Genomic DNA, 12727 nt, shown 5'->3' with positions numbered 1-12727 from the left:
AGCACCCCATGCTGAGAGTAGTCAGACCTGATAAACATCACAAAAGTAATCTTTCTTGAACTACCGGTAGTTAAATGAAGACTATTTGAGGTTTACATAACAATATAATTATTTATTAAATAAAAGCAACACAGAGAGGGAGTGGGAGAGAGAACCGCACATACAGCAGTGCGTGCACCTGAACAGTCAGCCTGTACCTGTCTTTATGTCAAAAGTATTAAAAGTCCTCTCTTACACTCAACCACTGAAACAGAGTGTGCGTTCTACACAGAACAAAGTCATTTCAGTAGTTCTGCTATATTTGCTCACAGAGGCAGAGGCGCTCCTGTCTTTGTGTGACGTAAGGATAACCCTCTGCTGGAGAAGAAGCCAATGATGAGGCCCATTTGGAGGAACACTGCCAGCGAGGCCCTGAGAAGGCGTCAAGACGAAGCCCACGTCTTGACTGCCACCATCATCAGACGCTATGGCCCCACAGCCTTCCTCCTCCAAGACCAGGGACAGGACAGGACCTTCAGGGTGTCTCTGGGCGACCGGCACACCTGTACCTGTCCTGTGTTCTGCCGGGAGCTTGAGCTGTGCAAGCACATCTGCTGGGTTCTGATGTCGGAATTCCTAATCCCGACAGAAGACAGATATGCTTTTCAGCTGGGGCTTGTGGGAAGCCAAATGAGGTCAGGGAGGCCAAGAGGTCCAGGAAAAGGTTTCGCGTGAGTTTGCACAATACGATTCTAACTACAATTGGGTATTTAATGAGTGTCAAAAGAATAAAACTAATAGGCTACATGCACAACTTTTTTACTTCCTGAAATTAGTACAGCTTCTTTATTTCCTGTCCTACACTATTGGATGAACTGATTAATCAGGTGTGCCTGATCATTGTTGTGACTGCAGCACACCTGACATTAATCAGTTCATCCAATAGTGATGACAGGAAATAAAGAAGCTGTACTAATTTCAGGAAGTAGTGGAGTTGTGCATGTAGCCCATTGTTTTACTATTTTGTTGTACTTGTGTTTGCACAAATGCTCAGCCAGCCAGGGACCTCGGCCAGGACCTCATTGATCCGGCACGGTCCTAGAATGGAGGGTGCAGAGGTGAGTGAGAGCAGAGGGAGAAACTTTGTGTGTGTGTCTGTCTGTTCAGCCCATTATTGTTTATTTCTGACTCCTGAGAACTATTTGCTCCGCCTCATTTAATCTGAGCGTAAATTGATGGGGCCATGTCTCATGCTATTTTAGAATGAATCTAAAATTAAGCTAACAAGTTTTTATACCAAATAAATAATTATTCTCTTCTCTCCATGATCATTCCGTGCTCCTTTCCCGGATGTGGGAAACTCATTGCGGGTGTGGCTGCCCACCTGGGTGGTGTCCACCAGGTGGGCAATAAACAAGAAAGACGGATCCTAACCTCAATGGCCAGAGGAAGGATAAATATAAGGCAGGAGGCCTGCCCCATGCCCGGATGCCCAGAGCGACACCCTAAACACCTCCTCCGGCACCTTGAGACACACTTTCATCCGGGGGAGGAACGCTCCAAAGAGGATTTCATCAAAAAGACGAAAGAAAGAAGAGCTCGCAAACTTTTGGCCTCCCTCCGGGAGTCCAAACCTAAAATAAAGATGGTGAGCACCTTTGACCTCCAGCCCACCCCACCAGAAGACCCCTGGGGTTCCTCCTGAGGCAGTTCAATGCCTGAACTGCCTCAGGAGGTTGGATACAATCTTCCAGCTCAAAAAAAAATCCAAGGGCTGGAGGTCGAGGGCGCCCGGCTTCGGAGGGAGGCCAAGAGGTCCAGGAAAAGGTTTCGCGTGAGTTTGCACAATACGATTCTAACTACAATTGGGTATTTAATGAGTGTCAAAAGAATAAAACTAATAGGCTACATGCACAACTTTTTTACTTCCTGAAATTAGTACAGCTTCTTTATTTCCTGTCCTACACTATTGGATTAACTGATTAATCAGGTGTGCCTGATCATTGTTGTGACTGCAGCACACCTGACATTAATCAGTTCATCCAATAGTGATGACAGGAAATAAAGAAGCTGTACTAATTTCAGGAAGTAGTGGAGTTGTGCATGTAGCCCATTGTTTTACTATTTTCTTGTACTTGTGTTTGCACAAATGCTCAGCCAGCCAGGGACCTCGGCCAGGACCTCATTGATCCGGCACGGTCCTAGAATGGAGGGTGCAGAGGTGAGTGAGAGCAGAGGGAGAAACTTTGTGTCTGTGTGTGTCTGTCTGTTTATTTTACAGATATGCTTTTCAGCTGGGGCTTGTGGGAAGCCAAATGGCAGAGGTCGTTAGGAGACGTGGCAACATGGCCCTGGCAGGTCGCGTTGCTCCTCCAGCGCAGCAAGGCCCCGCAGCACCAGCTCAGACACCACAGAGCCCAGGCCGGCGACCACGGAGCCCGAGACCGCCTCTGGCACTCCCACTTGAGGAGGTGCGGAACGCCAGACTGGTCCCCAGCCCCACAGCTGAGGCCCTCCCAGCACATGGTGCTGCAGGGGGACGAGAAGCTGCAGCCACGGTCTGGACAAACCGCCTGAGGCCTGGAGACCATCCCACCCCAACCAGGCAGTGACGACTGCAGTACTTTTAAGTTTGTTTTAACTTGTTTTAATAAAAGTTGTGTTTTTGTATTAAAAAAAAATATATATATTAAAAGTGTGACTCAACTCAATTAACGTGCTGAAGGCAATTAAAGACTCATTACCATTAAACTCAATTAAATAATAAAACTACTGACTAATTAACAATAACACAACAAACAGGCAACATCACCCGACAAGAAAAGAGGTCACCGCAGGAACAGCTGGAGAAGAGGTGTGCAGGCAGAAATGTCTGGGAGCAGGCTCAACTGGGGAGATCAGGGAAGAACCGCCAACCACCGACATTTTGTCAATGGCCTATGCTCGCTTGAGGAGCAAAGGCCTTAAGTCAAATCAGAAGTAGAGAATTCCACTCAAAAACAATGCAGATTTATTTTGCACAAAATCTCACAATCCTAAAAACTTTCTGGAAAAAAACAAAAAAATGTTTTGCAGGCATTCATTTACCGTAATTAATTAATTTCAGTTATTGAGAGTTGATTTGAGTTCAGTCGTGGACCAGTGATGTCATTCACAAATCACAACTTAAATCAACTCTCAATAACTGTCAAACTAAATGAATGCCTGCAAAACGGTTTACAGTTTTTGGATATGTGTGAGATTATGTGCAAAATAAATCAGCATTGTTTTTCGGTGGAGTGTCCCTTCAAGTGCTATTCTTTGCTTGTTTGTTCATGTCCATTATTTTCTCTGTGATGTAGCATCCAGGCTTCCCCACTCGAGCTTCCACATCTGCTTCACCCAGGTTTTGGTTCTGGAGCCACTCTTTGTATCAAACTGAAAAGCAAACTGAGATAAATTAGTGGCAGAGTAACACTGTTCTTTGGTCAATATTTCAACTGCCATTTGAAAAAGTGCTACACAAAAGTGACGCATGACGCATGAGCTACTTTAAAAATAATTTCACTGTACTGTCTACCCAGGGTCTAGCTGTACAAAGACCTTTCTGGCTCACAGCCCGATTGGTGCCACTGACCTCCTCGTTCTCATCTCCTCCCGTATCGTCCTGCACTCGGCTCCCAGGAGCTTCCTGAGGTTGACGGCGTGGATGACAGCACCCACCTTCTTGTCCAGCATGGCCTCCTGGCCAATGCCATAGTAATGCTGGCAGTTCAGCGTTCCGTTATCATCTACAATGGGAGAGAGAACAATGAGAGAGAAAAATGGAGGGATAGAGAGGGGAGTGGAATGGTGTAGTGGTAGGAGACAGTATTAGTAGGAGAAAGATAGTGGATAAAGTCTTGTAGTTAACATACAGACATGCGGCAGTGGGTGAGGCCACGGTCAGCTGCAGCTGGTTCTGTATAGAGAAGTTGATGTTGTAGCACTCTGTCCAGTCTGCTTTAGGAGGCATCACCAGGCTTCTCATGCACATCCAAGATCTACAGAGCATTACAGGGAAACAGTTTAGTGAGTGTAATATTTGCACAATTGAAAAGTGAAAACCAACGAAAAAGGTCTGGAGTCAGTTTCTCTAGCTTTACTTACACATCACAAATGGGTAGAGCTTTCCCCCTGTTTTCATATTTATACAGTAATTAAATCAGCTCCACCATTAAAGTCGAAGTGAACCGGAACGGAATGCACCAGCGTGAGCGTCAGACACTGAAAACTAATTGAGAGGCGGACCATATACGTGTCGATGATTTGATTTGACAATTCTGAGGACTGGCTTTGGCATTGGCCAATCCTGCAGTGTTCCACCCCCAAATCGAGTGGGATTCAGCCTGTTGTCATGCTACACGAGTGGGATCCGCAGAGTACCAGGGAGCCAGCTGCTTCGTGCAGAGCGAGCGGACAATCCGATCCATAGGTGTTGCCCGCCCGCCTGGAATCTCCGAGAGACGACCCCTGACAGTCAGGCTCGGAGGCGCGCGCCATTATCGTTATAAATGTAAATAATACTCCTGGAATGCGTGTTTTAACGAGCCAGTTACATTTCTTTGCATTCTTAGACATTACCGTTTGATTTAGTTTGCATAATTGCTCAAGTTAGTAGTTAGTTTATGGGCTAGAAACTCTGCCAGATGACAGGCACTAGGTGCCATTTTCCCCTTCATTTGGAAGAGAAAATGATCCTGTAATGAAGATTTGATTGACAGCTGGATGTCGTGAAATGATTGGTTGAAATGGGGTAGAAATTTGATAGTACTAGAGGTGACGTCAGCAAACTGTAAATTACTGTTATCAATGAAATCTTGAAAAATGAACTTTTGATGTGAAAAAGTGTGAAAAACTAAAGAAATTAGATTGTTGTGATTTGTTTTGCATACATTATTAAATAGGTGCACTGCATACCCAGGTATTTGAACTAAAAGAAAAGAAAAGTCATTCTTGGGTTCAGCTCGACTTTAACTAGGGCTATATGTTATAAATCAATATCATAAAGATAATCAAGGATTTTTCTCAATATCAATAGATATGGTCCATACATGCAAAATCATGTTAAATAATCACATTAATGTTCATCTGATTGAACTGAATGATAATAAACATTCCTACCATACCTCATTTGACATTTTATCAGTTTTAAAGTAAAATTAGCTTGGCATCAATTAGCAGAAATGTGCCACAGACTGTGGCACATTGAAGATATACTGTGGCCCACAGTATATCTTCATATCATCACGATATGATTCCACTGAAAAACAATAATGTAACGTGTCAGGATTACACTCAGGCACTTCTCTTCATTAAGTTCTTTATTAGCACCGAACATTTACAGAGATTGCTGTCAGCCACAATCTACGCTAAATTATCCCCGAGACAAAACCCTTCTCCTTCACAACACCAGTCTTTCCTTCCTCTCCCCAGCTTCCTCAAAGCCCCCTTAAGTTCCCGCTTTTTCCCTCCCACTCGCCCGGTCTCAGCCAATCCCCGGTTGAGCTATCCAAGATCTGTTCCCCCATTGGATCTTGCTTGACTGACAGGCTAGCTGGCCAACTTATGACTCGTTACGTTACTGACTCCAGTGCTTCCTAAACACTAAACCTCGCGTCACCAGGCTCTTCTCGGCACCTAAACACATCAGCATGCCAGCCCAGAACGCCCACAAACCAAAATACTAGCCTGTTACAATATAGAATTATCACCCAGCCATAACGCCACGACAGGCGCACACACACACACACACACACACACACACACACACACAGCTGAAGGTGAGAGCAGCGCTCTACCACGGTAAAAAAAAAGTGTTCCCCCCTCAGTGGCCCCTCTCCTTCTTACAAGTAATTGACGTGAATAACCTCTTTCTGTCATAGTAAATAACACACAAGTTAAGCCTACTTCACTCACCTCCACAAATAATCTGCTTCAAGCCGCCGGTTCGTTGTTTCTGGAGTTTTATTTGAGAGCAGTGAGTGCTGAGTGGTGCAGACAGGTCCAGCCACGCGAAAGTTTGGAGATGGTCTCGCACAGCATATCAGAGGCGTAGTGATACTAGTTCCATAAAATAGTTCCAATTGAATAGAGGGTATGCAGCACGGACGTCACTTTCCCACTGGAACACGCCCCCTCAATCGGGACTGGCAAAACCTAAAACCTATGGGCAAAACATTCAGCAGGCTCTCTGTTGTTTGGAGCAGCAGCAGGTGTCATTAATCTAGGCTGATTACTGCATTCAAAATCAGTCTTGCTGTCACTCAGTGGGCGTGACCATGCAGTGACTTCTGCCTGTGACATCACGTGCATACCCTCTATATGGGAAAACTGGCCTCAGAAATGAGTCTGACCCACGGCCACCTAGAGTTTAATTAAAGCCTCTGTTACAGTAGAAAACATAACATAGCTTGAAAGTAATAATAATAATAATAATAATAATGACAACAACAACAACAACAATAATGATAATAATAATAATAATAATAATAACAATAATAACAATAATAATAATAATACATTCATGTGTAATGTTATTTTAAAGGACTAGCTATGCTTGATATATAATTGCATTAGCCTCTTGTATTGTGTTATATTAGCCTGTTACCCTGTAAGGTGTTTTGTTGGCCATGGTTAAAACTATTTGCTTGTGTGTTGCGTTATTTGTTGCTTATGTTATAACTTGGCCCTCTACCATTTATTTTATCTGGCAAGCTGTCAATGGAGGCCAGAAGACAATACAAAATATAAAAAAGAAGGCATATAACCCTAGCCTGGGTAAACCCAGCCTCCACGTGACCTGCTCTCAGACCTGCTCTGCTCTCGTAGTGACTGAGAGCAGAGCCCTGTACTACGAAGCTAGTTTAATAGATCCGCGATAAGTCCCTTTGATCTGGTTTGACTGAACAGGATCAAAGCTATCTAGTTAACTGATACTACGACGCTGGTTTTCTAGTAGGTAAGTGGACCTGGGTTTATCTTATCTACCTGAGAGCGCGTGCACATAAAAAGGGCGTTCTCTCCGGCGTTTGACCAATTGCAACAGGCATGGATTCACGGGGACTGCCCCCTAGTCCGATACCTCACGAGTCCGACACCTCATGGTTTTGGGTTAGGGTCTGGGGGAGGTTAGGTTTAGGCGTGGGGGTGGGAGAGGTTAGGTTTTGGGTTAGGGTCTGGGGAAGGTTAGGTTTAGGCGTGGGGGTGGGAGAGGTTAGGTTTTGGGTTAGGGTCTGGGGGAAGTTAGCCTCTTTTTTCGGACTCGTGAGGTGTCGGACTCGTGAGGTATCGGACTCGTGCCATGGCACCGGATTCACAGGCGTCAGGAAGTAGTCGGGCGGCGTATTTTACGATGGAGGAGCAGACCATTATCCTGACGAAATATGAGGAATTTAAACACATCGTTAAATTGAAAGGCAGCACGCGTGTCGCTGCTCAGCGCAGAAAGGGAGGTTGGCAAAGGATTGCAGATTGTGTAAATGCGTAAGTTATAGGCTTGTGCATGCTTTATAGATCTAGCCAACGTTCATTAAGTCATAATACGCTAATGTATTAATGGACAATTACATCATGTCATTAAATTGCTTATCCTAGATGTAGGCTATCCGTGGTGGTGTGTGAAATGTGCCCATCTCCGTTGCGCACACAGTGGGCTTTGGTGACGTACTGACCTCCTTTTACACTGGTGATTGCCACAAAATGAATGTGTTTCTTATAGCCTATTCTGCTGCGTGTATGACTCAAACCTTACATTCCTATAGCTGCAGCCCCAGCGGAGCCAAGAGGACGTGGGAGCAAATAAAAATGAAGCATAAGAATATCATCCAGAGTGGTATGTTAATTATCTTACCTTCATATTGTATAAGTAATACACATAGCCTACCTTAGGCCCTATATTGCTCAAAATAGTCTGTCTCAGGAGAACATTGATATAAAAAAGCACGTTGTCTACAGCAAACCGTAAGAAAAATGAAAAGAGAAAGACTGGAGGAGGCCCTGCGCCCCCAGACTACACCACTGCTGAGGAGCTGGCTTTGGCCAACAATGAGGGGTGCCCCTTGATGGAGGGAGTGGAGGGGGGGGTCACATCAGACCCTGGTGGCAGCTCCCAAACCCCTTCTCCTTTTGTACAGGGTATGTGTCAATGCTACATTTCTGGGTTGCTCATGAAAGACAATTAGGCTATATAGGTAACATGCATGCCTATACTTTCTGTGCAGTTGAAGGTGGCACAGTAGTGCTGCTGCCACCGCCCAGTCACATACTGACACCTTCCCAGGCAGAGGTAACAAAGCCACTTGTCATACACACTGGCATGCCATCTTTGGCTATGGATCATGGATGAAATACACCATTAACATGTTTAATTTTCCTAGGGCCCAGATGATGACATCATCACAATCTCTGTGTGCTCGCCGCAGAGGGACAGATTTGAGGTAGGCTACACTGTAGCAATTTGATGCAGTGTTCAACCATCTCAACACAGATGGTGTATTGACACTTGGCTGTAATTTATGTAACTGCAGCTGCTAATGGTGGTGCCTGCTGCACGTGCTGTCTGTCCCTATTAAATCAACTTTCATTGAATGAGGTCAATTTTGCAGGAGAGCTTGCAGCAGGAGCATTGTTCCCCTCCCCTTTCCCCTGCCCAAACTTCCACATCTAGAAGAGGAAGATGGTCACAATCCGTAAGTGAATTAAACTTAATTTAAAAAGGGTAGTCAATGTGACCTCTGTCTTGAAGTGAGCCTTGCAAAGGGACAATGAGTGCATGCCAAAGCAACTCTATTCTGTATCTAACTTGTTTCAGGTTTCAGCAGACAATGTGAGGGCCCTATATAAGAGGAAGCTTCAGCTTGATATTGAAGTGAAGGAGCTCCTCAAAAAGGAATTGGAGGAAAAAAATCTGGTGAATCAGTTGACACTTATTTCCATTTTCCATGTCATTTTTGCTTTCATCCCACACCCACGTTTGATGGTGTGGGATGAATTTAAGCAAAAATTAAATGAAAAATGGAAATAAGTGTCAACTGATGTACCTTTTCCCCCCCTCCATTTCCCTAATTTCTTCACAGGATCGTCAGTGGACTCGGGATGCGGAGAGGCAGCACAAAGACCTCATCATCCGAAAGACCATGCTGGAGGTGGAGGAATTGGAGGCTAAAAAGAAGGTAAATCAGTGGACACACTTATTTCCATGCTTTCATCCCCCACCCACTAAGCATTTCCCTAATGTCTTCACAGGAACGTCAGTGGCATGAGAATGTGGAGAGGCAGCACAAAACGCTCCTCATCAAAAAGACCATGCTGGAGTTGAAGGCATTGGAGGCCAAAAATAAGGTAAATCAGTTGACACTTATTTCCATGATTTCATCCCCCACCCACACTGTCAAACAGTTCACCATTTCCCTAATTTCTTCACAGGAATGAAGCAGCAGAAGAGGAACGCAATCATGCATTTAAAATTAAATAAAGACAAAATACAACAAGTGTGTCACATTTTTTTCAGACCCATTTAATTACACAGAAGAACAATTTATACGAGAGATACCGCTTCTCCAGTGAGGGTCTACGGTATCTGCGTAATTTTCTCCAGCCATACCTCGCAAATGTGAGCCGCAGTAGCCATGCCCTTACAGTGCCACAGATATGTCTCGCCCTGTGATTTTTTGCATCTGGGACCTTCAGCACAAAACCTGGGGAAAAACACAGTAGCAGAACCATTCAGTCATTTTAGTTCATGTAAAAAATTGCAGTGTGATGCCCTCCCTGACAGCCCTTCCAGTTGGGTAGTCCAGTGTGATGGGGTCTACCACGTCAGGGGGCTGTGGGTCCTCAAGAGGGACTCTCTCCCTCCTTATGGTGGCTATATTGTGGAGCACCACACACGCTGCTACGATCCTGCATGCCCGGTCCGGGACAACCCTGAGCTCCTGGAGGCAGGTGAAGCGGGCCTTCAGGATCCCAAAAGCATTTTCAATCCTGACCCTGGTCCTGCTATGGGCCACATTGAAACGGGTTTGTGGCCCGACCTCAGGGTCAGGATATGGGGTCATAAGAAATGACTGGCAGGCATACCCCCGGTCCCCAAGGAGCACTCCACTGAACAGCCCTGAGAAGGAATATTGCCAACATCAGTATCACATTGCAGTTTGGGGAATGCATGACTCAAAATTATATTAAATGTATATTTTCCACATACCTTGCTCAAATCTGTGGCACAGTGTGGACTCCCTGAAGATCCGGGAGTCATGAACTGACCCTGGCCACTTGGCATCCAGGCTGGTGATTAGGTATTGGTGGTCACAAGTCATCTACAAAAGCATTTGGGTTACATTTACTTCCACATAACAGGATTTCAATGTGCATTGACGGCAAGGTGGAGGGAATGACATTATGTGCTGTACTGTGTGAATATTTCCATATGAATGATCTGTCTAAGGCAATGTGGTAGGCTATGACCCAACAAATAGCATATCGTTATTGGTTAATTTATTCCCCAGGGGGACGTTAAGTGTTAGTCACACGCACATCACAGTGATATGTATCTGACACAAATGCGTGCAATGAGGTAGGCTATGTGAATTCCCCCAAAATATGGAATGGAAAATCATACATGCTTGAAGATGAAGCTATTGATGTGCAACTTCAATGTAAAATGTGCGTTGTGCATGGCAAATTATCATTGCAGGATTTACCTGGATGTTGAGGCTGTGAAATGACTTGCGGTTCACATAGTCCCCTTCGTTTTCACCCAGAGGTGCGGAGATGGGGATGTGCGTGCAGTCTATGCAACCGAGCACTCTGGGGAAGCCTATGACAGGAGTAGGCTGCATTTAATATACATGAGTCATGGGGTCTACAATATAGCCTAGAGATGGAGTCAAATGAGTTACCTGCAATGTCATAAAAGCCTTCTTTTATGGCCAGCGTGGGCAAGTGGCCAGGGAAAATGACGAATCCGGGCAGCAGCTGGGTTAGGACACGGGCTACTTTGTGAATGGTCTTGCAAACTGTGTTCTTGCTGAGGTTTTCGGCATCCCCGACTGAATACATGAAGGTCCCAGACGCAAAAAAACGCAGGGCGATGCATATCATATGTGGTACTGTAAGGGCTTGGCTACGGCGGGTCACATTAGCGAGGTATGGCTCGAGCAAATCACACAGATATCGTAGACCCTCACTGGAGAAACGATACCTCTCGTATAAATAGTCATCTGTGTAATTAAATGGGTCTTGGCGGACGCGAAATATTCTTTCCCTTCGTAACGCTCCCCTCACGATTCTTGCTCCTTCCTCATAGATTTCTTCTCCGAAGGGGTTGGCCATCTCGAAGACGCTGATTTTCCATGGAGCTCATTGGTTCATGGGCGGTACCTTTAAAGGGTTGATCTTATCCTCTGAAGCTAACCTGGTCGCGACCAGGTTAGCTTTGCAGCGTCAGTTGCCATGGTGATTGAAAGTGAACTTGCTTTGTAGTACGGCTAAACCAGGTTTAAACTCAAACTTACTCGGATAAGGCATTAAACTAGCTTCGTAGTACAGGCTACAGGTCTGAGAGCTGGGGCCTGTACTACAAAGCAAGATTAGTGGTTTAGCGAGGTAACTTCAGGTTTAAACCTGGTTTGGCCGTACTACAAAGCAAGTTAACTTCTTACCGACATATATTTCCATAGCAACTTATGCTTCACACTTAACCTGGTCCGCAGCAGGTTAAGTTGCAAGGGTAAGATTAGACCTTAAATACACTGCCCACGAACCAATCGAATCAGCAGTTTGGAAAAATGGCCAACCCCTTTCTGGACGAGTTTCCCATCTAGGAAGGAGCACGAATTGTAATGTTGAATGAGTAATGTTAATCAATGTTAATGTTAATCAAGGACTAAAGCCTTGCACTTGTTGGCTATTTTAATTAAGCCCTACTTACCACTTTGGAATATGTTTTTATATATTAATTTTTGTGCTCTCAAGTAGCCTAGATACATTGTTTGATCCCGCTGATCGATTGCAGCTGAATAGTGAGTGGAGAAATATCACTAAACCGGCATAAAAAGGTTACATAAACGTCTCCAAAGCGCACGGTGCCATGTGCGCAACGGAGCTGAGGCTGACGTTGGGTTGGAATTGAAATGGTCATAGCCTACATGCTGGAATAGCCTACTACATCTAAGCAATTTAATATGGGATCACCTGCACACAGGCGATCCCATATTAAGATGATTCATTTTGCAGCTGCAACTGTGTTGCTTTTGGCCTGTATGATGTGATTGAACTTCATATTTCCAGCATCATTATATGAAATATGGAGATATGCGACTCTACTGACATTACAATAGCCATGTGACCACAAAATAGGCTAGTTTTTATCAATGAAAACTATGCCCGCATCGTCTCAATTCAGTTCAGCAGTTTTCTCTTTTATAGGCTATTAGGATATCATTATGTTATTCATTGAGCATGCGTTTCTAAATCTATGGTCTAAATAGGCTTACAGATTGTGGAAATTTATAGACTGAGATTACACATTTACATTTTTACACTCGCAAAAAGCTGCTGTAGGAAATAGAAATCGCTGATCAAAGTAAATCAAATGACTGATGTGAATACAAGCGTCAGCTTTAGACAGTCTTTCAGCAGACTATCCAACGCGGATTTTCATTCTGACAGGCTACATTAAATATCCGCTAAAACTCTGATCACTGCGCCTATAGGAATTATTCAATCAGTC

At 44.6% G+C, this 12727-nt stretch overlaps 1 protein-coding gene across 1 annotated transcript; it reads right to left on the bottom strand.

Annotated features, from left to right (window-relative positions):
* Window positions 1-9737: 9737 nt before the first annotated feature.
* Window positions 9738-11328, bottom strand: LOC310773069 (putative nuclease HARBI1; the record flags this gene model as incomplete). Its single annotated transcript, XM_083632990.1, has 5 exons — window positions 9738-10111; window positions 10202-10313; window positions 10698-10813; window positions 10896-11045; window positions 11184-11328. 5 exons carry the CDS (start codon window positions 11326-11328, stop codon window positions 9738-9740), a joined length of 897 nt encoding a protein of 298 aa, XP_083489116.1.
* Window positions 11329-12727: the final 1399 nt, after the last annotated feature.

Source organism: Poromitra crassiceps, assembly GCF_964638095.1.
Source record: "Poromitra crassiceps genome assembly, chromosome: 1".
Lineage (NCBI taxonomy): Eukaryota > Metazoa > Chordata > Actinopteri > Beryciformes > Melamphaidae > Poromitra > Poromitra crassiceps.
Note: the sequence above shows the minus strand (reverse complement) of the source record. Positions and strands in the feature narration are given on the sequence as shown.